At 42.0% G+C, this 27,907-nt stretch overlaps 1 protein-coding gene across 1 annotated transcript in view; it reads left to right on the top strand.

Moving 5' to 3' along the window:
• Positions 1-13,323: 13,323 nt before the first annotated feature.
• Positions 13,324-27,907, top strand: part of LOC149468529 (uncharacterized) — a 50,912-nt gene continuing 36,328 nt past the window's right edge. The window contains exons 1-2 of the mRNA XM_089670065.1: positions 13,324-14,667; positions 23,116-23,224. Coding sequence (XP_089526191.1) covers positions 13,629-14,667; positions 23,116-23,224 — 1,148 coding nt within the window. The 5' untranslated portion in view covers positions 13,324-13,628. The remainder of the gene's footprint in view (positions 14,668-23,115; positions 23,225-27,907) is intronic.

Below are 27,907 nucleotides of genomic sequence, written 5' to 3'. Positions count from 1 at the left end.
TTTAGTGTGATTTCCCACACTTGAGAAAGAAAAATGGGGGTGGTGTGTAAGAATTTCAAGTATTTCCAAAGAATAATGCTTTGCCTTACATAGAGAATGTAAATTCTAGCCATTAGAACCAGGTTGCGTTATAGGCTTCCGGTTTATTTTGGACGGAGAGTATAATGTCTTTCATGCTTCTTATGTTTTCCACTTTTAGGATCCATAATTGTATGGAAGGAGGGGAAAAAGGTTTTTCCAGAAGAGAGAGGTTTTTGCTGCTTTTATTAAACAAAAAAGTTCTTGTATATTTTTGTAGGGAGCTGATGTATAAGGAAAAAAGTGTGTAGTCAATATATTTTTGGATAAGTTTCCTAATTGTGGTCTAGAAGAGCCTTACTATACGACAAGACCAAAAGATATAAAGTGTAGATCCTGTATCACAGTTACATCTCCAACAGATGTTTGAGGTGGCAGGAAAGAACTTATGAAGAGCCATTGGGGTTTTGCACCACCTTGTGAGAGTTTTGTAGTTAGTCTCTCGTAAACTGATGCTAACGGAAGAGTTAAGGGACAGATAGAGAATCTTATGTACTTGGTCAGGTATGCAGAATGTCTGATGCTCTGGTTCCCATCATGAAATAAATGGAGCCTTGAAGTCCTCTCCTGGTTGGGAAAAGTGTAAATATTCGAAAGCAAGTGTCAGAGTGGGTGTCACGCACCTCATAGACTAAAATGGTGAGCTTGGCTTCTCTGGAATCTCTGGCACAAGCAGCTCAGACAAACAGTGCCAAGAGACAGGAGGAAGAAAAGTACTGGTAGATGTTGATGGCAGAATCTTGGATTGGAAATGGAAACCCGGAAGATCCAGCAGAACTTCAGGCCTGGAGTGTCAGTTTAGAAAACAGCAGCACCACAAGTGAAAATAGCACTAGCAATCCAAGCGAGCAAGCTATAGGAACACACATAGAAGACAGGAGCTGATCCCAGAGCTGTGTCCAGAGCTGGTATTTGCTAATAGCATAGAGCTGAATCAGAGACAGTAGCGAAGTCACAGAGGTACCTGGTATTGAGCAACAGCAAGTGGGCAGCGAGATACAGAATCGTAAGCCAAATCAGAGTCATGGATGAAGCTGGGGTCAAGAGCTAGAAAGCAGTGGTACAGAGCTGAATCTGAGATCAAATCAGGGGAGAGCAAGGTCAGTAACAGGAATCAGATGCAGGACACAAGTTAGAACACAGAGCACATGCTGAAGACCAGTCTGCACTGACATTGAGTTAAAGCCTCCCTTAAATAGGCTGTCTGGTACCAACACTGCCTGTGACAATGCATCCACGTCTACATGTACAACATGCACACTTCTGTGTGCAGGTGCATGCCTTGCCACAATTCTATGAGCAGAGCCTTGTGCATGTGTGATCTGAGCCAGCTGCCTAACAGGAATTCCCTGACAGTGGGCCTTGGCCTTCACATAGGGAATCAAAGGAAGGGAGAGTTCAAAGGTGGCGGGAGAGATGACAAGTAGTGTCTAAGGCAGCTGTAAAGCTTTACACAGGGTCAAATGGAAAGAGCTGGAGTTTGACATTGAAGGGAGGGGCCTGGTTTATATCATTGGCTTATATCAATCGTTAGCAGACTTTGGAATGGACAACTCAGAGTCCCCCTTGGAAATCCTGCATTACCCAGAAAAAGATAAAAAGGAAAGGGGGAAAGAGGATAATTGGTATTTTATAAGGACCAAATCTGCACATAAGGTCCAATCATCAGGTGGAGTTTGGAGAAGTTCAGAATGTGTCTAGGATTCCACAAAAGATAATGTGGGGGAAGGGAGAGGCGATCTATTCCAAAGCTACCCAGCATTTACTGTTTTTGTGTCTACACCAATCAATTGGATGGACTAAATGGCATGCTGTGTGTTATTTGATAAGGTCAGGTAGAGCAAGGTTCCCGAAGGCTTTGGGAAGCCTGGCTTTTGAAAACCCATACAAATTTAGAAAATGTAAAATTAATTGATTTTAAATAGGAAGTGGGGATGGCGATGGGTAAGGTTGAGAACAAGTACAAGTATGGTCATTTTAATAATGTTACATCTACCAAACTACGAATACCAGCCTTGAATGCCAATAGTGGAATTGGGCTCGCGTTCATCTGAGAAGGGGAGGGAAATTGGGAGAGAATGTATCTAGTAGGTTAGGTGGTAAGAGGGTAACCAAGTATTTTAGGGTTGAGGTTGTCCATTTAAATTTAGCATTTAGGGTGTTGAACAGTGCACAGACAAGTGCGTCCCCCATTGCCTCCAATGTTTGGAAATTAATTCACCATATGTCTGAAATTCTTGCATAGGCTAGGGGAAGAAGGTATGTGGACGTATAAGTGAGAACAGGAGGTCATCTGCAAAAGCTTAGATTTTGTGGTGAAGATCTCCAACTGTCATCCCTAGTATGCTTGGGTTTGATCTCACCTTAAAAGGGAAGACTTCCAGGGAAAGTGCAGAAATGAGAGGGGATAAGGGACAGTTCTGCTGAGTGCTGTTCTGACATTTTTGTTTGCTATGTTTTATAACAGAAAGTATAGGAAACTTTTTTCAACATGTTTGTTTTATTTCCCTTTATAAAGTAAAAAGTCCCAGTGGTTAATAAATACCACCGAAAGAAAGCTCTATCTGTCTAAAAAAAAAAGATAAAGAAATTAATTTTGGTACAATGTTGCTTGATCAAATAACTGTCAGTCCAACTAACACAGTGCTGAAAAATGACCTGAAAAGGAGGGGGCTGTAACATATCTGTACTGGGGTGGTGAAGAAGACACCTAGTATCAGCAGCTTTGTGAGTCTGACAAAAGGACAGCATGATGTATGAATTGCAGAAGTGAAAGGAAACTATCCAGTGTTAATCAGACTGTTACAAATGGGTTTGCACATGTGAATGAGGGTGGATATGCCAGACTATGGGGGTGATTTACCAAATAGGCAAACAGACTGTTCAATTTGCAAGGAGATGTCCCAGCAAGCATGACACAGACAATAAAGTATGGCTTCAGCCTACATGTCTCCACAAGAGAGCAGGGCGAAATATGGCAGAGGTGTGGCCTCTTGGTGGGGACATGTAGGCTGAAGACTTCCTTTATTGTCTGTGTCACGCTGGCTGGTCGGGAGAACGGCACCATCTTTCACTGATTGCATCGGGAAGTTATGTCAGGTGCATGTACCCAGGAACTGGAAGTGTCCAGTCCACCATTTTGGAAGTTGGAATTTTGATCTACCTGCCATTGTGAGCATTCTGTGCTTAATAAAAAGTATTTTTTAGTGGTGATTTTTTGCACTAGTGGTTCTATTACCTTTTCTGCATATATATATTCACTTGAATTGGGGGAATACCATATCTGGAGTAATTAGTGAAGGAGGAGGATGTTAAGCTGATCCTCCTAACCCTGTGGTATAGAGCCAAGTTTTGGTAAGGCGTTTTGAGTGTGGGGGGAAGGTTCATGAGAGAAATGAGAGAGCATGGGGAATTTGGTTTCCACATATTAGCACAATATAATGTGATCACATTTTATGTAGTGTGGTTGATTTACTGGTGTTATCAGAGCATGGTGAACTATTGGTGTGTTTGTATTACACTATTTTCTTTTTGGAAAAACTCATGGGAGGAGGATTAAAGATTGGGAGGAATATTTCTATGAATAAAACTGAAGTTGAAAGACACATGATTTAAAGATTTGTGATCTTATGATGACATGTGGTGCGGGAAATGCGCACAGATCACTGGTTTCTGGAGGAACCCTCTACACCAGTGGTTCTCAACCTTCCTAATGCCGCGACCCCTTAATACAGTTCCTCATGTTGTGGTGACCCCCAACCATAAAATTATTTTTGTTGCTATTTCATAACTGTAATTTTGCAGTGGGAGGAGTAGTGCCACGTCATTGGTGTCAGTGGGAGGAATAGTGTCCCATCACTGATGTCAATGGGAGGAATAGTGCCCCATCATTGGTATCAGTGGTAGGAACAGTGCCCCATCATTGGTGTCAATGGTAGGAATAGTGCCCCATCATTGGTGTCAGTGGGAGGAATAGTGCCCCATCATAGGTGTCAGTGGGGGGAATAGTGCCCCATCATAGGTGTCAGTGGGGGGAATAGTGCCCCATCATAGGTGTCAGTGGGGGGAATAGTGCCCCATCATTGGTGTCAGTGGGAGGAATAGTGCCCCATCATTGGTGTCAGTGGGAGGAATAGTGCCCCATCATTGGTGTCAGTGGGAGGAATAGTGCCCCATCATTGGTGTCAGTGGGAGGAATAGTGCCCCATCATTGGTGTCAGTGGGAGGAATAGTGCCCCATCATTGGTGTCAGTGGGGGGAATAGTGCCCCATCATTGGTGTCAGTGGGGGGAATAGTGCCCCATCATTGGTGTCAGTGGGAGGAATAGTGTCTCATCACTAGTGTCAGTGGGAGGAAAAGTGTCCCATCACTGATGTCAGTGGGAGGAAAAGTGTCCCATCACTGGTGTCAGTGGGAGGAAAAGTGTCCCATCACTGGTATCAGTGGGAGGAATAACACCCCCATCACTGGTGTCAGTGGGAGGAAAAGCGCCCCAACATTGGTATCAGTGGAAAGAATAGCGCCCCCATCACTGGTGTCAGGGGGAGGAATAGTGCCCCATTGTTGGTATCAGGGGGAGGAATAATGCCCCAATGTTGGTGTCAGTGGGAGGAATAGTGCCCCATCGTTGGTGTCAGTGGGAGGAATAGTGCCCCATCGTTGGTTTCAGTGGGGGAGGAATAGTGCCCCATCGTTGGTGTCAGTGGGGGAGGAATAGTGCCCCATCGTTGGTGTCAGTGGGGGGAGGAATAGTGCCCCATCGTTGGTGTCAGTGGGGGGAGGAATCGTGCCCCATCGTTGGTGTCAGCGGGGGGAGGAATCGTGCCCCATCGTTGGTGTCAGCGGGGGGAGGAATCGTGCCCCATCGTTGGTGTCAGCGGGGGGAGGAATCGTGCCCCATCGTTGGTGTCAGTGGGGGGAGGAATCGTGCCCCATCGTTGGTGTCAGTGGGAGGAATAGTGCCCCATCGTTGGTATTAGTGACACCAATGATGGGGCACTATTCCTCCCACTGACACCAATGATACTTACCTTGCTGACCCCTGCTCCAGTCTGGGCTCGCTCGCTCCCTCCCTCTCCCATGGTACAGACACTTACCTGTCAGCTGTCTTCCTTCTCCGGCCACTCTCCTCCTCTTCACTCGCTCGATCTTCGCGGTGCCGCTCGGCTCCTCCTCTCCAAGCTCCACCTCCTCGCCGGTGATTGGCCGCCTGTGTGCCTCTCCTGAGCTACAGTTCCGGCGGCCAATCACCGGTAAGGATTGATCCCGAGGGTGTGTCCAGGTGACAGGGGCGGCATGTCATCCCGCCCACACCTGGAGACGGATAGAGCAGCGCTGTCTCGGTTCCTTAGACCATCGGAAATATGTGTTTTCCGATGGTCTTAGGCATTTTAGTTCACACATAAGTGCTTACACCCCTTTAGCACCTGATAGATAAATGCATATACAAGCTATTGGGATTTGAGCACAGGTATATCTTGTTTCGGATCGCTGGTTTCATGCACCGCATTCTAGTGTGAACCTAGAAAATATGTCTATACAGACCTATTGGGTTACATTGGAAACTTCTTCTAGTGTTAGGATAATATCATCGACTTTTGTTCATATGTAGCACTGGATATTTAGGAAAGAAACTGTTTGACATTCACCAGGGAGCATTGTGGTTTTGTCCAGCTGCTATGGGAGTAAGCTGTGGGACACTTGTGCACATTGGGACATGGAAGTGTTGAATGCCTGAAACTCCTGAAAGTGTTGACTGATGGAGGCTGCAGTGCTAGAATAGAGTGCATGTAAGAGACAAGGGTCACTGGGGAAAGGAATATTAATGTTCTGTTTTTTTGCAGGAGACCTTCAACTGTTTTTTTTAAGCACTTCAATACCAGGCACTTCAATACCAGGCACTTCCTGCCCAGGCCAATTTTCAGGTTTCAGCGCTCTCACACTTTCAATGACAATTGCATAGTCATGCAACACTGTACCCAAACTAAAATTTTATAATTTTGTTCACACAACTAGAGCTTTCTTTTGGTTGTATTTAATCACCACTGGGGTTTTTATTGTTTGCTAAATTAACAAAAAAAAACTCACGTTTTTCTTTGTTTCTGTTATAAAAGTTTGCAAATAAATAATTGTTCTTAATAAATTTAGGCCAAGATGTATTCTGCTACATGTCTTTGGTGAAAATAACCCAAATCTGTATTTATTATTTAGTCTGTAGGGAAGATATAGAGTTCACAAACTATGGGATATATCTGAAAATTGATCAATTCTGAAGTGCTGACGGCCAATCTAATTTCTTGAGGCCCAAAAATGTCAGAATAGTACAGATATCCTCCAAATGACCCCTTTTTGCAAAGTAGACAGTCCGATGTATTTTATAAGAGGCATGGAGAGTTTTTTGAAGCTGTAATTTTTTGTCATAATGTTTCAGGAAAATTAAGAAATTAAAAAAATTATTTTCACAATTTTTTTTACATACTGTCACCAGTGCAGTACAGCATCATCATATAACTGGTGTGGTGGTGGTCAGGGACACTGACTGGTGACAGGGTTTTTTTGTTTTGATTAGCTGTGATTGGCCACGGTTAATCACTTGACACAGATGGGCTGTGATTCACCCAGCCTGTGCATGTGATCACTGTTACCATTCACAGCCAGACACACTTGTATACAATGGATGGCATGAAAGGAAGCCATCCATTGTATACAACTGTCATGTGACCTGCTGTGATTGGTCACAACAGGTCACATGGTACTGGCAACGGGGCCGGTACACAGATCTGTCATCGGCCATGTCCGAGGTACATGGCCGGTGACAGATCTCGCCACAGCGCGGCCCTACGGGCACGTGCAATGCTCGACCTGGGAAGGACGTGAAATGATGCCCTCCCAGAGGAATGAGGTGTTCTCCCGGCCATCATAGGCTGGGCGGCAAGTGGTTAAAGCAACTGACAGGGTCACTTTAATCTACTTAGTCATCTTGTTTTTGATTTGGTAAAGAAAGGAGTGCTTTTGAAACAGCTGATGAGCAGGTTACATACAGTGGGTTTTAGTATGTAGCCAGGTACTGGCTACATTTTGTCAATTTGTTAATTCCTTTTCCCCCTAGTGCCCAGTGCTAGGACTGCTACATCACTTCCTGTTAGCAGAGTGGATTCATTTCTTTTGACAGCAGAGGATATTGGGACCTGTAGTCCTATAGCCAATACATACTGTATTTCTGAGGGCTGATTGAACTACAACTACCAGAGAGCTGGGGAACCAGGAGGTTGCTGGGAGATGATATATATTCTACAGCAAGGGATTGGCTAGGTCTCTTGCATTCAGGATTCAGAGATGAACACAGAGGACTCTTTCTCCTCCAGAGACGGATTGCTGGCTACTACTGCAGGATTGTGGGCTGCTACCAGTTCCGCACTGCTGTGATGCAAATTGCCACACCGGGATTCTCTGCATCGGAACTCTCAATATCCAGTCATCTTTGGGCTGTCAGGTGGTAACTCTGCACTTCCATACAAATGGCTAGGAGCCTGTGCAAGAACCGTGTTCCAAAGAGATTGTACTATCAATGGGATTTCTTGAGCAAGTGGATGCCTAATCTCTTTCTGACAACACTCTACAGATGCTGCATACAGACACATTTACACCTCAGGACCAAGAGATCTTTGCTTTGAGCATTTACCATAGCCTATCTGTTATCTTCATTGCATTATTCACTACTGTATATGGGCTCCACCACTGCTAGCATAAGACAATGGCTACTATCACATCATGAGCTTTAAACTCTAAGTACTCAAGTTGCTATTTCTAGTTTAAGAGACCTCTTTGCATCTAAACCATTGTTATTCAAATTAGGGTGTCTATACCCATTTGAGTGTGTGTGTGCCTGTGTGTATATATATATATATATATATATATATATACACTGCTTAAAAAAAATAAAGGAACACTTTTTAATCAGAGTATAGCATCAAGTCAGTTAAACTCCTGGGATATTGATCTGGTCAGTTTAGTAGTAGAGGGGATTTTTAATCACCTACTCATCTTTTCTGACTGTTTTTCACTAGTTTTGTATTTGGCTAGTGTAAGGAAATATGTATTAACTGGCATCCATTTTGTATAATGCCTCCATTTCTAGGTGTGTGAACAGTTAGTTTTGCTTGTAACTTCTCTCTTGTTTTCTGAGATTAGTTTCATTTCAGTATAGACGGAACTACCTTATATGGTATCCCTCAGCTATTTGCTGTTTCTGTTCTTCACATAACTATATTGATAAGAATGGAATGTTTCATTGGTCACCCTAAGACTAAGCAACGTCTACCGAGTTTTGTATAACAGTTCTTGTTTTGCATTAAACGTTCAGAGATTTAGCTTGTACACTTTGGTGTCTGGAGCTTTATTTCTCCCAGGCCTGGTGGTGAAAATAACGAGGACAGGGGCTACAGACATAGGCTGATTCCTATCAGCTAGGGTCAGTGTCACTACTGATAGCATGAGGCTATACCTGGACCCTACAGAGGTTGCACAGACAACTCCTCCAGGATGGCACATCAATACGTGCCATTTCCAGAATGTTTGCTGTGTCTCCCAGCACAATCTCAAGAGCTTGCAGGAGATTCCAGAAGATAGGCAGTTACTCCAGGAGAGCTGGACAGGGCCTTAGAAAGTCCTTAACCCATCTTCAGGACCGGTATCTCCTTCTTTGTGCAAGGAAGAACAGGATGAGCACTGCCAGAGCCCTACAAGATGACCTCCAGCAGGCCATTGGCGTGAATGTCTCTGGCCAAACAATCAGAAACAGACTTCATGATGGTGGCCTGAGGGCCCAACGTCCTCTAGTAGGCCCTGTGCTCACTGTCCGGCACCATAGAGCTTGATTGGCATTTGCCATTGAACACCAGAATTAGCAGGTACAACACTGGCACCCTGTGCTTTCAGATGAGAGCAGGTTCACCCAGAACACAGTTGACAGACGTGAAAGGGTCTGTAGAAGCCATAGAGAATGTTATGCTGCCAGTAACATTGTTTTGCATTACCGTTTTGGTGGTGGGTCAGTCTGGGGAGGCATATCCATGGAGGGGCGCACAGACGTGTACAAGCTAGACAATGGCACCCTGACTGCCATTAGGTATCGGGATGAAATCCTTGGACCCATTGTTAGACCCTACGCTGGTGCAGTGGGTCCTGGGTTCCTCCTGGCGCATGACAATGCCAGCCTCATGTGGTGAGAGTATGCAGGCAGTTCCTTAAGGATGAAGGAATTGATAACATTGAATGGCCCCCACGTTCACCTGACCTATATCCAATATAGAACACCTCTGGGATATCATGTTTCGGTCTATCTGACATCGCCAGGTTGCACCCCAGACTGTCCAGGAGCTCAGTGATGCCCTGGTCTAGATCTGGGAGAAAATACCCCAGGACACCATCCGTCGTCTCATTAGGAGCATGCCCTGATGTTGTCAGGCATGTATACAAGCACGTGAGGGTCATACAAACTACAGATTACCATTTTGAGTTGCTGCAATGAAATTTCAGCAAAATGGACTAGCCAGTTGCATTATTTTTTCACTTTGATTTTCGGGGTGTCTTTGAATTCAGTCCTCTGTAGGGTGATAATTTTCATTTCCATCAAACGATGGGGCATCCTTACATTCCTAACACATTACCCAGTCCATGTCAGTATAGATATCCAGCATGATATTTTTCCCCATTGAGATCTTATGTGTTTTCAAAGTGTTCCTTTAATTTTTTTGAGCAATATACAGTATATATATATTATCATAATTCTTTGTATTTACTGTTGTGACACCAGTGGCCCAGAGGGAGCTGAGAAGTCAACAAGCCTTTTCTTCCCCCTCCTGCTGCTAGTGTTGCAGTTACATAGTTACAACGTACCATTTGAGACTGTATAATCTGTTAACCGTTGCTATTTGGTTATTTCCATTTTATCAGTGTTTTGCGTTTATGCGTTACCTGGGGATGTACCTCTGAAACCTTTATTTCATGATCTACTCTTTTGACCGAGCCTAATATAGATGTGTTACTAAAGAATCATGTCTCTTGCATTATTATTTCATACTGTTGAAATATGTCTAAACCCAGAGTGTCGAGAGGCTTGCAAGGTCAGGGCAACCACTGGGTGCAAGCATTATCAAGCTGCCCCTGAGGGGGTAGCACTACAAGTATATTTACATAGAAAATAGTAAGATTCCTAACAGTAAATTAAATCAGGGTCCTTACCTCTTGGTGATTTCTAAATAAATTTTGAATACAACTGTTTCAAATCAAAGTGTATTATAATTTTATTTTAACTTAAGTATTATATAAAATTATATAATAAAGATCACTGAAGATCTGTTATGGGAGTTGCTTATTTTAGACAGCCATACACCAATATAGTAGGACATCCACTGCAGTACTTCTGTGATAAGAATGTGGCTTAATTTCAAAGGAGGAATGGACTTGAAAGATACAAATTCTACTGTATTGAATACAGTCTGAAAATGTTACCAATTTTGTAGACTTTTATATAATTACATGTGGTGATCCTTCAACCTACTCAAACTTGATAAATGTATACTAGCCAAATAACTGAAGAATAATTTTTAACTTTTAGGAAATATTAATATTTCTGTGAGATTAATAGAGCATTTAATGGCCAACAGTAAAAATATGCCCCACCAAAGTGTGAATGACTCTTGTTTCATTATAAGAGTCCAATACAGCAGGTGAGTCAGTGGGCACACTGGTGGGGAGCACAGAGCATGAATCACATATTGATTGTGGAAGAAACACGTGCACCAATTCATTAATTATTCTCATATCGAGGACTTTATCTATTTAATTGAATTTATGTGCGATGGATATTTAGTTTGTCATTTTTCACTTATTGTATTTGGGCAGCATTTTTATATGTACAGTGGGGATCGAAAGTTTGGGCACCCCAGCTAAAAATTTGTATTAATGTGCATAAAGAAGCCAAGGAAAGATGGAAAAATCTCCAAAAGGCATCAAATTACAGATTAGACATTCTTATAATAAGTCAACAAAAGTTAGATTTTATTTCCATCATTTACACTTTCAAAATAACAGAAAACAAAAAAATGGCGTCTGCAAAAGTTTGGGCACCCTGCAGAGTTAATATCTTGTACTGCCCCCTTTGGCAAGTATCACAGCTTGTAAATGCTTTTTGTAGCCAGCCAAGAGTCTTTCAATTCTTGTTTGAGGTATCTTTGCCCATTCTCCCTTACAAAAGTCTTCCAGTTCTTTGAGATTTCTGGGCTGTCTGTCACGCACTGCTCTTTTAAGGTCTATCCATAGATTTTCAATTATGTTGAGGTCAGGAGATTGTGAAGGCCATGGCAAAACCTTCAGTTTACGCCTCTTGATGTAATCCCCCGTGGATTTCGAGGTGTGTTTAGGATCATTATCCATTTGTAGAAGCCATCCTCTCTTTAACTTCAGCTTTTTCACAGATGGCATCAAGTTACCATCCAAAATTTGCTGAAATTTTATTGAATCCATTTTTCCTTCTACTCGTGAGATGTTCCCTGTGCCACTGGCTGCAACACAACCCCAAAGCATGATTGATCCAACCCCATGCTTAACAGTTGGACAGAGGTTCTTTTCATTAAATTCTGTGCCCCTTCTTCTCCAAACGTACCTTTGCTCATTCCGGCCAAAAAGTTCAATTTTAACCTCATCGTTCCACAGAACTTGTTTCCAAAATGCATCAGGCTTGTCTATATGTTCTTTTGCAAAGTTCAAACGATGATTTTTGTGGTGAGGACGTAGAAGAGGTTTTCTTCTGATGACTCTTCCATGAAGACCATATTTGTACAAGTATCTCTTTATAGTGGAATAGTGTACCACAACTCCAGTGTCTGCCAGATCTTTCTGGAGGGATCGTGCAGTCAAACGTGGGTTTTGAATTGTTTTTCTCACAATCCTGCGAGCTGTTCTGTCCGACATTTTTCTTGGTCTTCCAGATGTTGCTTTAACTTCCACTGTTCCTGATGACTGCCATTTCTTAATTACATTTCGAACAGAGGATATTGACAACTGAAAACGCTTTGCTATCTTCTTATAGCCTTCTCCAGCTTTGTGAGCGTCAACTATTTTCAGTTTCAGTTTTCTAGACAACTGCTTAGAAGAACCCATGGTGCTGATTGTTGGGGCAAGGTCAGATGTGTCTGGGCATTTAAAACCTTTGAGATTGACATAACCTGGTCTTCCCAGACGATGATTGAGAACAATCCATGACACTGGCAGGTCTCAGCTTTGCAAAGGGGGCAGTGCATGCTATAAATTCTGCAGGGTGCCCAAACTTTTGCAGACGCCATTTTTTTGTTTTCTGTTATTTTGAAAGTGTAAATGATGGAAATAAAATCTAACTTTTGTTGACATATTATAAGAATGTCTAATCTGTAATTTGATGCCTTTTGAAGATTTTTCCATCTTTCCTTGGCTTCTTTATGCACATTAATACAAATTTTTAGCTGGGGTGCCCAAACTTTCGATCCCCACTGTATGTTGTTTCATTAGAGAAGGTTATACCTTTGTAGAAGCAGCAGCCTACTACTTCACTTTTAGTTGATTATATCACAAAGTCGAAAGGTATACACAATTTCTTTAATTTGTCCTGGGTGCAGGTTAATTACTAAATATGTTATGGGAGTTGCTTATTTTAGACAACCATACGCCAATATAGTAGGACATCCACTGCAGTACTTCTGTGATAAGTATGTGGCTTAATTTCAAAGGAGGAATGGACTTCAAAGATACGAATTCAACTATATTGAAAACATTCTGAAATTGTTACCAATTTTGTAGACTTTTATATAATTACTTGTGGTACTTCAACCACTTCAATTACTTCAACCTACTCAAACTTGATAAATGTATACTATAGGTAGCCAAATAACTGAAGGATAATTTAGAACTTTTAGGAAATATTAATATTTATGTGAGATTATTAGAGCATTTAATGGCCAACAGTAAAAATAGGATAGTTTGAACAAAATAGCAGTGCTTAACCTCTAAAATCGGTTTGCAAATCCCAGAATGGAATTCTTATTGTGTGTGTGTTATATGTGTACAGAGAGACCTGAAAGAGGTGAGAGACACACATACAAACAGAAAGTATGCAAGGTTCAGTTTGAAAAGGGAGGTGTCATCAATGGAGGAGGAGGTGAAAAATGATTTCAGAGAGGACAGAGTCTTTTATTCAGTGAAAAGGCAGCTTAGAATGTGAAAAAGATCCCCTACAACTAACCAGTCACCATGATGAGGAGACTTCAGTGATCTGACACTTGAATTGGACATTACAAGAATTTTAAAAGTAATTCAAGAAATGCACCTTGCTACCTGGCCTGATGCAAATGACAGTGATATAAACCTTATGAGCCAGTAAACTACTTATTCAAGCCAAGGGAAAGTAGAAAGATTGCAAATCCAACAACGATTTGTGAAGGCAAGTGTGTTCAAACCTGAAGCAAAATTTGAACATTCTTAAATCTACAGTATCTGTAGAAAGCTGCATAGAATAATGCCTCCTCTCATCTTAATCCCTTTCTTTTTACTGCTGATGTCACGTGGAGTACAGCTTGATGACCCTAAAGGTTCCTGGCGTCGCAGATTTCGGTGGGAAAGTAATGGACGTGTTTTCAGCCTCCAGAGCTCAGGTTCTGATCACAGAGCTGGTACTTTCTACATTTCAGAGATACATAACCCTGTTAAACCAAGGAGACTTACAGGATCTCAGACAAGGGACTTCATCCGTAATGGTAAACCAAGTCATGCTGAAGAACAACTTAACCTCAGTCAAACTCCCACCCAAAGGAGTGATACTGCTTTGAGAATTTACACAAGCAACAAAGAGCGTATATTTTCTACCCACAAAACCAAGGGAATTCAGCAAGAGACATTGCAAAGAAATGATGTCACACAAGTATACCCTACAACAGTTAAGGGTAAAAAACAGACTTCAGCTCAGAGCATTGCAGTCACAGAAACAACAAGTACACAGAGAAATGAAGCTATGCACAGAGTATCTACTCAAGGCAATGCAATGCAAGCAAGTAAAGCTACTCCACAGTCAGCATCCCAAAGAAGTTACATAACTCCTGCACAGCCTGAAAAAATGACCCAGAGAATTCCTGCAGAGGTCAGTAATGTTCTGCTAAGGAATGATATTCCATTGCATAGTACTATCACTCAGAAGAATGATGCTACACAGCACAGGTCTGCCACCCAAAGGAATGAAATTACACATCGAACCTCTGTCATTCCAAGGAGTAACATTACACAGTGGACTCCTATCACCACGAGGAATGATGTATCAGAAAGGACTGGTATCACTCAAAATAGTAATGCGATTCAAAGGGCAATCACCACTCAAAGACAAATAAATTCTGTAAACTCTAATGAGAGGGAGACCCCCTCAAATACCCGTCCAATAGGGTCCCCTCCTGTGGTGCAGAGAATGGCTGGAGATGACCCACGAAACCCTTACAGACCTCGAAATGTTTTGACATCCAATTTAGCCCCTGCGGGCAGAAGACCAGGTGCACGGTCCTATCAGTATGGTAAGATTTTTGGGGGGTTTATGGGGGTTTTTTTTAACACATGATGTTTTTTCTCTTTTATAATTCTTTTATGATATTTTTTCTTATCAAAATGTACACATAAACAAATATGTCACATCCAAAATAATTGCATAGGTGTGTAGTTGTTGTTTGCAGCCTCAAATAGCTACATAACCTTTGCAAGACTTTTTCGCATAAAGCAGTACTTTTTTTCTCATTAATTTACCTCCCCCTTGAGGGGAAGGGCCCATTCATACTTATATGATGTGGCAATATGCAAGTTTCCACAATGCATGGCATTGCACCTAGTCTGCGTGCATTGCGATACCATTCCATGTATATGGCAGCCAGTGCATTGTACAGTAAAGCCCAATGCACCACAACGACGTTGATGGAGAGCATAATGTTACTGCACCGCCCCTGTCCAACTCATCCAAACAGAGAATGCTTTGGATTAATTCAGAAAATGCAAATAATTATCTGTATGGCACCCATTTCAGACAGCCAACCTCCTGTGTTCAGAATGCAGCAGGGTGGGCACTCCCTGGAAGCAAGTGGAGATTGCTGAAGAAGCGGTGTCTACTTCAGTGATTACCAGCTTCAAGGGGCATTGGCAAGGTATGGCTTATGCATAGTTACATTGATTTAACCACTTGCCTACCGGGCACTTATACCCCCTTCCTGCCCAGGCCAATTTTCAGCTTTCAGAGCTGTCGCATTTTGAATGACAATTGCACAGTCATGCAACATTCTACCCATATGAAATTTTTATCTTTTTTTGCTCACAAATAGAGCTTTCTTTTGGTGGTATTTACTTGCCACTGGGTGTTTTATTTTTTCGGTTATAAACAAAAAAAGGCAAAAAAAAAAAAAAAAAAAAATTGTTTTTTGTTTCTATTATAAAATTTTGCAAACAGGTAATTTTTCTCCTTTACTGATGTGTGTTGATGAGGCTGCACTGATAGGCAGCACTGATGGGCACTAATAAGCAGCACTGATAGGCAGCACTGATGAGGTGGCACGGATAGGTGGCACGGATAGGCGGCTCTGATGAGCTGGCACTGATGAGGCGGCACTAATGATGGGCACTGATAGTCGACAGTGATATGCGGCAGAGCTGGACACTGCTGGGTGGCACTGCTGGGTGGCACTGCTGGGTGGCACTGCTGGGTTGCACTGATGGGCACTAGTGGGGGGCACTGGTGGGCACAGGTGGGTGGCACTGGTGGGCACTGCTGGGCACAGGTGGGTGGTACTGCTGAGCACTTGTGGGCAGCACTGGTGGGTGGCACTGCTGGGCACCAATCATCAGGGCACGATCCCTCCTCTGACAACTGCTGGTTCTCGGCAGTACTTTCCTCATGCTGTGACAGTGTGAGGAAAGTGCAGCCGATAACCGGCAATTGCATTTCCCGGTGATCAGTGTGTCATTGGACACGGCTGATCACATGGTAAAAGGCCTCTGTGATTGACCTTTTACCACATCACGTGATCAGTTGTGTCCGTAGGACACAGAGATCATGGAGATCGCCGGGTGATCATCCCCGGGGGCCCGCAGGAGAGTGCGTTCTGGGAGGACATCATATGACACCCTCCCAGAACTGGCTGGCCGCAGTGAAGCCGTCATTCCACTATCTACAGTAGGCAAGTGGTTAAGCTGGACCAATGCAACTATATATAAATATCCATACCTGGAATTCCTCTGTAACCACTCGCCGGCTGCCCGCCTGCATTTTACTGTGGGCGAGCGGCTCATACAGGCACAATCCTGTACCTGTATGTCGATAGCATCTAGCAGGTTCAGGGCGCACGTGAGCATGCCCCCCCCCCCCCCGCCTGATTCCAGCTGTGATTGTAGGATTTCAGTCAACAGGTTTCAGCCGATTAATTCATGGCTGAGACCTGCTGATCTTCTATGTAAGGAGAAGGAACAAACATATATTTAAGAAAAAGCAGCACACATTAAACACATTACACATTGTTAGGCACACAATTAACCCTTTGATCACCCTTAGCTGTTAACCCATTCCCAGCCAGTGTCATTAGTACAGTGTATAGTATCATCACTGAACACTGTATTAGTGTCACTGGTGATGTCAGTGTCAGTTAGTGTCAGATTGTCCACCGCACAGTCCTTCTAGAAGTCACTGATCACTGCCATTACTAGTGTAAAATAAATAAAATTTCCAGTATATATACCATAGTTTGCAGATGCTATAACTTTCACACAAACCAATTAATATACACTTATTGGGGTTTTTTTACCAAGCACATGTAGCAGAATACGTTTTGGCCTAAATTTATAAAGAAATTAAATTTTTTTTTATTGGATATGTTTTATAACAGAAAGTAATAAATATTTTTTTTTTCCAAATTTTCACTTTTTGTTTATATAATAAAAAATTAAAAAACCCAGTGGTGATCAAATACCACCAAAAGAAATCTCTATTTGTGTGAAAAAAATGATATAAATTTCATTTGGGCACAGGGTTGTATGACCAAGTAATTACCAGTTAAAGTAGCGCAGTGCTGAATAGCAAAAAATGGCCTGGTCATGAAGGAGGTAAAACCTTCTGGAGTTAAATAAATAAATTAATGTTTTAAACCAAAAAAAGTCCCATGAAAATCCTTAATAATATTTCTCTGACCAATATAATAAGTCACCAGTTAATGAATATTCAATATATATATGCTCAAATCTTCTCTCAGTTTGTGCACCTCCACCAACACACCCGGTGTGCTCTCATCTGGAGCTTTTGACCTCACATGTATAATGTTTGGTCAAATAGCGCTTATATCCCTTTAATTAGACTTTGTAGGGATGTCTCCTGGGTTATGACTCACTCTTATGGGCAGATCAGATCCTCTATGTGAACCTCCATGGGCAGAACATGTGTGCTTTATCGTTTAAAACACCTTTGTTCCAAAATATAAAAGCCTAACAATGAGCCACTCACATTTAATTGATGTTCAATTGCACCAGATACTAATGTCCCATGCAATACTAATGGCATTCTCGTGTTACCATGCAATACTAATGGCATTCTCGTGTTACCAGTCCACCGGCACCATGAGCATTGTGATGTCATCAAACCCCTCCCTTACGTGTTGCGCCACTGGGTCACGTAGCTTTCTCAGGGGGATGTGATTTAAGACTTCTGGAGTTTAGTTAGTTATAAGTGATTGGGCCCTTAGAGAATTTCAAATATATTGGTCTCAATTCAAAGAGCTGATACGGTTAAGGACCTTTGTCGATGGACTTTGAGCATGTGTTGATGGTATCAGTTTGACATCAGTTTGAGATGCTTCTGAAATCATTCAGAATTCATTGACAAGTGCGTTACTTTGTTCTGACCTGTATTTGACCTTCTTCATGGGGTGGGTTTGCATTCACATAGACTTGTATAGGTATGCAAAACAGGTTTAAAGCAAACAAAAGCTCATAGACACCAACCATCTCTTTAAAAAATGACAGGTACATACATTTTTAGCTGAGACCAGTAAGTTTGAGAATAAGTCCCTTTTCTAAAACAGCTTTGTGATTTCACCCTAATGTTTGAACATAAAAATGAGCAGATAATGGATTTTTTATTTGAGTGATTACAATATAATTTACTAGGAAAGGAAACTTTATACAGCTTACTTTTGGGCAGTTTTAAAGAGCCCTGACCAAGTCCTCGCTGACAGGATGAGTGACCTGTTGCAAGTGACATTCTGCAGGATTTCCATCAGCATTGGAATGCCAAGATTCGAACTGTGTATGAGCAGACTGAATGTACACCCTTCAATCAACCTTCGTTCAATCATCTTGGGTACTAGGGTACTACCAGCCTGTTGGGTTTTACATGCGATTATCGATAGTGGCTATTTTAGCCACTAGCAATAATCACTGTGTTCTCCCTGTGAGGACGGCTCCCCGCTAGGAGAACACAATGGCTCCATGGGAGAGATTCCCCCATCAACACTGACTATGTTGATGGGGGAATCGAGCAATTTTATTTCCTGCACCATCTATGGTCAGCTCTAGATTTTTTATGCCACTTAATTTGTGTTCAGCATTTTCATGAAAAAAGAGAACTTCCACTTTTTTGAGGGACCAGTGCGAAACAGATCAAGCAGCTCTATAATAGCGACTCTATTACTACCATCTAACAGTGGATTCATAAGGGTTTATTTACTAAAGGCAAATATGCTGTTCAGTTTGCAAGCTCTGCTGACATCCGCCATCCAATCACTTACAAGCAAGAATACTATATTATATTTTCCTTGCACATGATTGGTTATTCTTTGATGTTCACTGCATTCAATAAGCTCAGGAGAAAATTACCATGCAAAGTGCAACTTCCCTTTGTAATATGAACAGCCTATGTTCCTTTTGTAAATCAATCCTATTGCCTTTTACAGCATTCATTTTGTCACAGATGGTCCATTGCTCATTCTGCTAAAAATGTGTTTTTGGTTTCACTTATGTCCCCATTGGACAATCTCCTTAAAATGTTGTTTACAATTGTTGCTGTCATTGCTGCCCATCTGAAAAGCTATTTGTGGTGGATCACTTTTAAGAGTGCATTTGACAGGCAGCTAGGAGACAATATGTCGTCTCTTTACCACCACTTTTAGCCCTTGAAAACTTGGAGCAAGAGGCACAACTGTGTGCACTACACGTGGTTGCAGAGGGGTTGCAGCATTCACTTGAATGACCTCTAAATGTGACCTGTAGTATAAATGTGCTACACCCCCTCTGACCACCATGTTAGATTAATGTGGCTGGTTAGGGGGAAATAAAACCTGGCTCAACTTTTTAGTGCTCCCTGGCAAATGTAAACAAGGCCCAAAGGGATTCAGACAGCAATCAAAAGCAGAAAGAGGCATTAAACCTTTCCTAGTCTCTCCTGCTACAGTTAAATGTAAATAAATAAACAAAAAGGACAGCAAGGTTTAAGGAAAATGACAAAGTATATTTAGGTATATCTGATTTTGCTGCATTTTTTATTGTTTTTCAATTTGTCTTTTATGTTACTGTTCAGCTATACTGTACATTCATATTTAAAAATATAGCTTAAAATCAGGAGTGTAATTACAGCGGTCGCAATTGCGACCCGGCCCATGCTCCAGGGAGCCCATGCAGCTCCCCTGAACACCTGAATAGGAGGGGGGTGGGGGCATACACAGGTATTTTCCTCCTGCAGCTACTGAAAGCCAGGCTCTCCTGTTGTCCCCACCACCCATCCTATCCAGGTCCTGCTGCTACAAGCACCTGTGTGCTGTCTTCTGTCCCCCTCATCCCCCACAGCACTATCTCCCTCCCCCCTCCACCTGGCTGCTGCAGAAGAAAGGGCCTGTAAATTTGTCATTTACTGACCCCCTTTTTTCTAAATGACCAAGGTCAATGATCATTCATTCATAACTGAGGCATAGTAAACTGTGTTTATTATGCTTCAGTTTGTAAATAAACGAGAAGCTATGTACAAAGCTATTTCTGTCCATCCATACGGTGTAGCTGAGGCAGCAGAGATGTAGATGTAGGGCTGTGTCCTCAATCTCTATTTTCTGTCTCAAAGGTGAAACATCAGAGGTCTGTTTAGACCCCTGATATTTCACCAAAGCCCCCCAAATGGACTCCTAAAAACTATAAAAATAGTAAAAAATAAAATTGTAAAAAAAAAAAAAGGAAGAAATAATAGAATAATAAAATAACAAAAATAAAAACTACTGACACCACTGGCAGGACTACCAAGGTCACAAAGATCACACTTACAAATGGGCCCTGGTGTTCAGCTACTGTGGGGGAAACTAAAACAGCAAGAAAGGCCTGCTGCAGAACATGTGAAAGGACAACACTGTGGGACTGTAATAAAAGGCCCCACAATGACAATAAAGGATAGGTTGGAAGGGCCATGGAGGGAAGGGCCACGGAGGGAAGGGTCATGGCCTAAAGGTTCTAGTTACACCTCTGTGTAAACTATTATGGTTGACAACTAGAAACCATTATAGCAACAGCTCTGGTTGTTATGTACTATATCTGTCCTTATAATCCTATAAGTAATTAGGAACACATTTACTCTAATGCAACTTTGGTTGTTGCGGTCCCTGATTTTTCAGGCATGAGTAGCCACTTGAGCTCCATCCACATCAGACTTTCTCTGCTTTACCAAACACAATGCAAAGTATCTGCCTAGGATATATTCATACACTGCTCAAAAAAATTAAAGGAACACTTTTTAATCAGAGTATAGCATCAAGTCAATTAAACTCCTGGGATATTGATCTGGTCAGTTAAGTAGTAGAGAGGGTTGTTAATTAGTTTCAGTTGCTTTGGTGGTAATGAGATTAACAACAGGTGCACTATATGGGCAACAATGGGATGATCCCCAAAATAGGAATGGTTTTACAGGTGGAGGCCACTGTCATTTTTTTCCCAACTTTTCATTCCAGGAGACAGGCAGTTACTCTAGGAGAGCTGGACAGGGCCGTAGAAGATCCTTAACCCATCAGCAGGACCGGCATCTGCTTCTTCGTGTAAGGAGGAACAGGATGAGCCCTGCCAGAGCCCTACAAAATGATCTCCACCAGGCCACTGGTGTGAATGTCTCTGACCAAACAATCAGAAATAGACTTCATGAGGGTGGCCTGAGGGCCTGACGTCCTCTAGTGGGCTCTGTGCTCACTGCCTGACACCATAGAGTTTGATTGGCATTTGCCATTGAACACCAGAAATAGCAGGTCTGCCACTGGCGCCCTGTGCTTTTCACAGATGAGAGCAGGTTCACCCTGTGAAAGGGTCTGGAGAAGCCATAGACAATGTTATGCTGCCTGTAACATCGTTCAGCATGACTGTTTTGGTGGTGGGTCAATGATGGTCTGGGGAGGCATATCCATGGAGGGACGCACAGACCTCTACAGGCTAGACAATGGCACCCTGACTGCCATTAGGTATCGGGATGAAATCCTTGGACCCATTGTCAGACCCTACACTGGTGCTGTGGGTCCTGGGTTCCTCCTGGTGCACGACAATGCCCGGCAAGAGTATGCAGGCAGTTTCTGGAGGATGAAGTAATTGATACCAGTGAATCAAAAATAATATAAGTGGTGAAGCGCTCAACTTAAATAATCAAAAACTAGTGCAATATCCCCATATATAAATATCACATCCCTAGTGGTATAATGATACCCAAATGATAACTCTTAAGCTATGCAGATATACAAATAATAATAATATAAATAATAATGAATGAAAAACTAGTGCAATATCTTCATATATACATAATATATGATACCAGTGAATGTCCAAATGTTTCGGTCCATCTGACGCCGCCAGGTTGCACCTTGGACTGTCCAGGAGCTCAGTGATGCCCTGGTCCAGATCTGGGAGGAAATACCCCATTCGTCGTCTCATTAGGAGCACGCCCCGACATTGTTAGGCATGCACACAAGCACATGGGGGCCATACAAACTACTGAGTACCATTTTGAGTTGTTGTTCCTTTACTTTTTTGAGCAGTGTAGATGAAGATGTTTTGCACTGTTCTTGACAAAACAACTACTCATAAGACAGCTACTTGTAAGATTTTGTGAATCCTAAAAGGAGTGCATTAGGAGTCCAGTTGTCCAGAGCTGATCAGCTCTCAGAATGGGAACAATAAATCTAAGCTACAGGGGAAAGAAAAAATTATTTTAAATAATTGTGAAAATGCAGTAGGTGCTACGGGTACAATGTGCATAATTTTAACCTATAGCGGGAGGCAAGCAAGCTGCAACTACTACTACTACTACTACTACTACTGTACAAGTATGGTCAAGCTAAGATATCAGATGATTTTACAGCAGCAAAATAAGCGCGGGCAACTGGAAAACCGCACATTGAGAAGCTAATAACATTCTGCCCTTAATAAAATAGCCAGCAGGAAAAACTCTATTCTGACATGTTTTGTACTAGGCACTGTGTTTTCCCTTTGATAATGTGCTATGCCTAGTGCAAAACATGTCAGAATTGAACATGTTCCTGACGACTATTTTAATAAAGGAAGAATATTATATTGCATCTCTTTGTGCAGTACTCCTATTGCTGGTACAATTGTTTGCTTCAGTGGAGATGAGACAAGCCGAGCCAGCACCTGAGATATGACCTTGGAGTGTGAAGCCTGATCTCACCTTGAGTGGCATGTGAAGTACTTGACAAAAATATGTGTGAGAGATCCTTATGCTTGTGCATGACAACTTTTAATTGCAGCCAGCACAATGACATTACAATTAAGTCAATTATGTTACTAAGGTGCCAGAGGAGGCACACTCCCTATTTGTAATAAAAGCACTGCTCACTGAAGTTATTGACAATAATCATATTAATACTTATATGTCAGTCAGTTATCTGTTTTCTTCTGGTTTTGCATCTGATATATCAGAATTGTTACAATCCAGTTGTGGTCTATTTTCCAACTTTAATTTGCAGGTCTTCCTGATTTGGTTCCTGATGCTCTGTTTATCCAGAGTGCCACCTATATACAGAGAGTACCCATGTACAGCCTTCGGTGTGCAGCAGAGGAAAACTGCTTGGCAAGGTAAGAGAAAATGTAAATAAAAATGCACATGTAGCCACAAATAACAGCAGAGGCTTGATACTGACCAATGCAATTTGGATACTACTTGGACAGCTACTTTTCAAGTATGCTGCAACATTTATTATTAATATTATTATTATTACACAGGATTTATATAGCACCAACAGTTTGCTCAGCGCTTTACAATATAAAGGGAGACAATACAGCAACAATACAGTTGAATACAAGAGGGTTAGGACAGCCCTGCTCCTTGGAGTTTACAATCTAAGAGGGAGGGGCTGGTGGTACAAAAGGTAATACCTGTGGGGGATTAACTGATAGGATAAATAGAAGATTTGGTTATTAGCTAAAGGCAGGATAGGGTTCCCTGAAGAGATAGGTTTTCAAGGATCACCTAAAAGTGGGCAGAGTAGGCGATAGTTGAATAGATTGGGGTATAGAGTTCCAGAGGATGGGGGAGTCTCTGGAGAAGTCCTGTAGATGAGCATGGAGGAGGAGACAAGGGAGCTAGAGAGCAGGAGATTGTGGGAGGAGCGGAAAGGACAGTTTGGGTGAGGTTTGGAGACAGGATTGGTGATGTAACTTGGGGCAGAGTTATAAATTGCTTTATATGTTATTGTTTTGAATTTTATTTATTGGGCAATGGGAAGCCAGTGGATTGGCAGAAAGGGATGGCACATATGGAACAGTTGGTAAGGTGGATGAGTTTGGCAGCAGCATTCATGATAGACTGAAGAGGGGATAGCCAAGGTAGGCCTATGAGGAGGGAGTTACAATAGTCAAGGCGAGAGATAACAAGGGAGTGAATAAGTTGCTTAATGGTTTTAGTGGTTAAGAACGGGCATATCTTGGAGATGTTGCATAAGTGAAATCTACAAGATTTGGACAGTGATCAGATTTGGGGCTGAAAGGACAGATGGGATTCCAGGATTACACCTAGTACCCTGGCAAGAGGGAAGGGGGGGGGGGGGGCAGATGATTGTATTATTGATCTTGATGGAGAAGTCAGGGAAGGGGCACGGGCTGGAGGGAATACTATGAGCTCCATTTTATAAAGATTTAGTTTGAGGAAGTGGAGTGACATCCATGCAGATATGTCACTTCGTAGGTTAGTAATGCGAGAAGAGACTGAAGGGGTGATTGTGTGTCATCAGCATAGAGATGGCACTTGAAGCCATGGGAAGAGGTCCAAGGACACCTAAAGGAGCCCCTTGATGTGCTGTGTGATCTGTTCCTGTGTCCATGAGTCTGCGAAGAGCCCCCCACACACTGACACACCTGGCTGAGCAGGGAATGTTTACTGCAGATATCTGTATATACACCCCAAAGGCTCAAGGCACATAGACACCAGGAATGGCACAGCAATTGGTTAAGTGATAGTGTAGTGCTACCCTCCTAAGAGCTAAGAGTATTTTGGGTTCCCTGTCTGTTCTAAGCCTGTTTTGGAAGTACAGCCCCCGAAACCTTGACCTGGAGGACCCCCAGGCGTTGAACTACAAAATAAACACACAGTTTAAGGTGGACAAACATTCTAATTGTATTGAGGTCAGGGTATTGTGAATGTAAGCACAAAAGAAATGACAGTAGATGTGCGGCAAATTAAACACTCTAAAAGGTTTAACAGAATAATAAAGCCCAGTAGCACTTTAAATAAGCCCAAGTGACCTGCTGGATCAGAGTTTCAACATCATTTAAATTCCATCTCTGAGATATCTTTTCACAAGTGAGTTTAAGTGGACTATCAAGATGCTGGACTAGTTGACTTTTGGGTTCTTATTAGCCCGGAACTGGGTTTAACTCTTGATATGAACTTTTATAAGCAATGATGTTCACTTTAGTATCTCATCAAGGAATGGTGACAAATCTTTACATCTTTTACACGCTTGATGGGGCCCTAGTTGGTACACAGCAAGTTTAAATTCCTTCTTTGTGAAAGAGAAAAACTTCCATAGGATGGTGCAGCAACAGAACAACTTTCCTTAGGGTGGTGTTGAAAACTGGATAATGTCTTTTTAACAAATTAATGCAAAAATGTGTTAAGGTTGAAGAAAGGGATGGAAGCAGTCTCCAGAAGAGTTTGAACCCTTAGAGGTGGTGAGTTAGTCTGGTTAAGCAAGTTTCTTGCTGGAGGAGGCTTGAAATAAGATACTAAGTGTAATCCTGCCAGCAGGGGTACGTGCTTTAACAGAAGTCCTGCTTTTTCAGAATAATAGGGAGACACTAAAGTAGTAGGCCGCAGTACAGAATGGGCCAGGCAGTCTGTGTTCCAATGTGATAAACTGTAGTGTCAGGTGTACTGAACTGAACAGTTGAAAATAGCACAGTCATTTGCAACTTGTGATGATCTGGGTTATGGAACCCTCTCACCTGGTTTGTAGTGTTTGCAGCATGAACGGTGGTCTCACTGCTGGGGGACTCCGGTTTTCTCTTGATCCCTCTGTCAAAAAAGTGATGCCAATGATAGCACTAAGATTCGCCTGCCTGCAGGATTGACTGTCCTGCTCGTCAGCATTACTAATGGTCTGCAGTCCCTCTTTCCTTCTCTGTGATGCTGCCCGATCCAGCCTGGGTACCCTGAGTCCCGCACTGCCTGCTCCACACTCATGTCCACAGCCTCTCACCATCTACTTCCTTCCTTGAAAGTTCCCAGGTTAGTTAATATATATGCTCCAGCCCCTTTTGGCAGCTCTTCTGGGAAATGTAGTCTGTTCACTCTTTGTCTACATGCAGAAGCCCTGCTATCAGCATACAAGTTCAACAAGGCTTTGCTTAGCTTCAATAAAGTCTGAATAACTAGACCACAGAACACTGCCATCTTGTGGTTAGTTAACATCCTGCAATCAGTGTCAGTGCAGGGTGTTACAATAGCAAATAGTATATTTCAAGGTAAACAAAAGAAGAAATATACTGTAATACATCAGTGATAATAGAACTATACTGTAATGGTTAAACAGTAGGAGAAATACACTACGAAAATTAAGCAATTGAAGTAATATGCTGTGTTATAAAGCACAACCTCTCCTAATGCCTTTACTGGGCAACCCTATCTAGGTGTATATGGCAGTAACTTTGCCGTCACTTAGTGGTAACAAGTGGTATTAAACTCAAAACTAAAAATGTAATATATACTACAGTCTACCAATCACTGGCTAGTAACACCTCCTGTATTAGAGCATTGTCATTCTTGGAATGCAGCATTGTCATTCTTGGGGAAGGGTAGATACACTAACAAATTAAAGTCAAACTCTAGCTAACACTTTTCAAGCAGTTACACCACAGTTTTTTTCTTTTTGGGATAAGCGTTTTACATATATACAGTGGGGCAAAAAAGTATTTAGTCAGCCACCAATTGTGCAAGTTCTCCCACTTAAAAAGATGAGAGAGGCCTGTAATTGGCATCATAGGTAGACCTCAACTATGAGAGACAAAATGAGAAAAAAAAATCCAGACAATCACATTGGCTGATTTGGAAAGAATTTATTTGCAAATTATGGTGGAAAATAAGTATTTGGTCACCTACAAACAAGCAAGATTTCTGGCTCTCACAGACCTGTACCTTCTTCTTTAAGAGGCTCCTCTGTCCTGCACTCATTACCTGTATCAATGGCACATGTTTGAACTTGTTATCAGTATAAAAGACACCTGTCCACAACCTCAAACAGTCAAACTCCACTATGGTGAAGACCAAAGAGCTGTCGAAGGACACCAGAAACAAAATTGTAGACCTGCAACAGGCTGGGAAGACTGAATCTTCAATAGGCAAGCAGCTTGGTATGAACAAATCAACTGTGGGAGCAATAATTAGAAAATGGAAGACATACAAGACCACTGAGACCAGAGCCTGCACCGACTTTGTGACGTCAGCCCCCAGTAGGCTTTAGCCACAGGGTCACAGGAGTGCAGAAGGAACTGTAGGAGAAGCATTGCCAAAAAGCCATAATAAACTTCTCCTTTAATAAGGGATTAAATATGATTACAGTTCATTAAAACAAAATTAACTTGTAAGGTTATTTTAAATATTGTATACCCCTTTGATCTACGTATACATGAATGAATAAATACAATTAAGTAATACACTTATTCACTGTATTTACTCAATGACACTTGTAGACTTTCTACAATTGTCATTTTACACAGGAGTGGCTGCATTTTTACATTTTTTCTGTTGTTTGGCAGCAGGACAGCAACTGAATGCTAGAGATGCATCCAAAAAGCATTACTGACGTTTTTACTAAGTATCTGTAATGTTCTAAACCCTGAAGTGTTTAAATAGCTTCTTTAGATTTTTATTAACAAGGAAAAACTGTGAATCAGATGTGCAAAATGAAAATAAACCTTGAATAAACCACAATGGCTCAAAATTGATACTGTCAAGACGTAAACAAGTAAAACACATTGTTAAAGCCTTAAAATGCTAGCAAAATTGCACTTGGGATAGGAACCATGCCCAATATGAGCCTTAGGATAATGTAAATGTGGATGACATTGACATATTCTAAACAGCATTTGGAATTAGTGATGAGCTGAATGTACCTGTGTTTGGTTCAGTGCAGGTTTCCAGAACATTTCTGGACTTCGGGTGTTGAATTCGATCCCCATTGAAATCAATAGGAGTTGAATGAACTGAAAACAGCAATGGCCATTTTCTTAGGCTAATAGGCAAGGGATTGTGAGACAAATGGT

Source organism: Staurois parvus, unplaced genomic scaffold (assembly GCF_062004578.1).
Source record: "Staurois parvus isolate SC_StPar_1 unplaced genomic scaffold, SC_StPar_1.0 ptg000086l, whole genome shotgun sequence".
Classification (NCBI taxonomy): Eukaryota; Metazoa; Chordata; class Amphibia; order Anura; family Ranidae; genus Staurois; species Staurois parvus.
The sequence above is the reverse complement of the archived record's forward strand: the minus strand, read 5'-3'. Positions and strand labels throughout refer to the sequence as shown.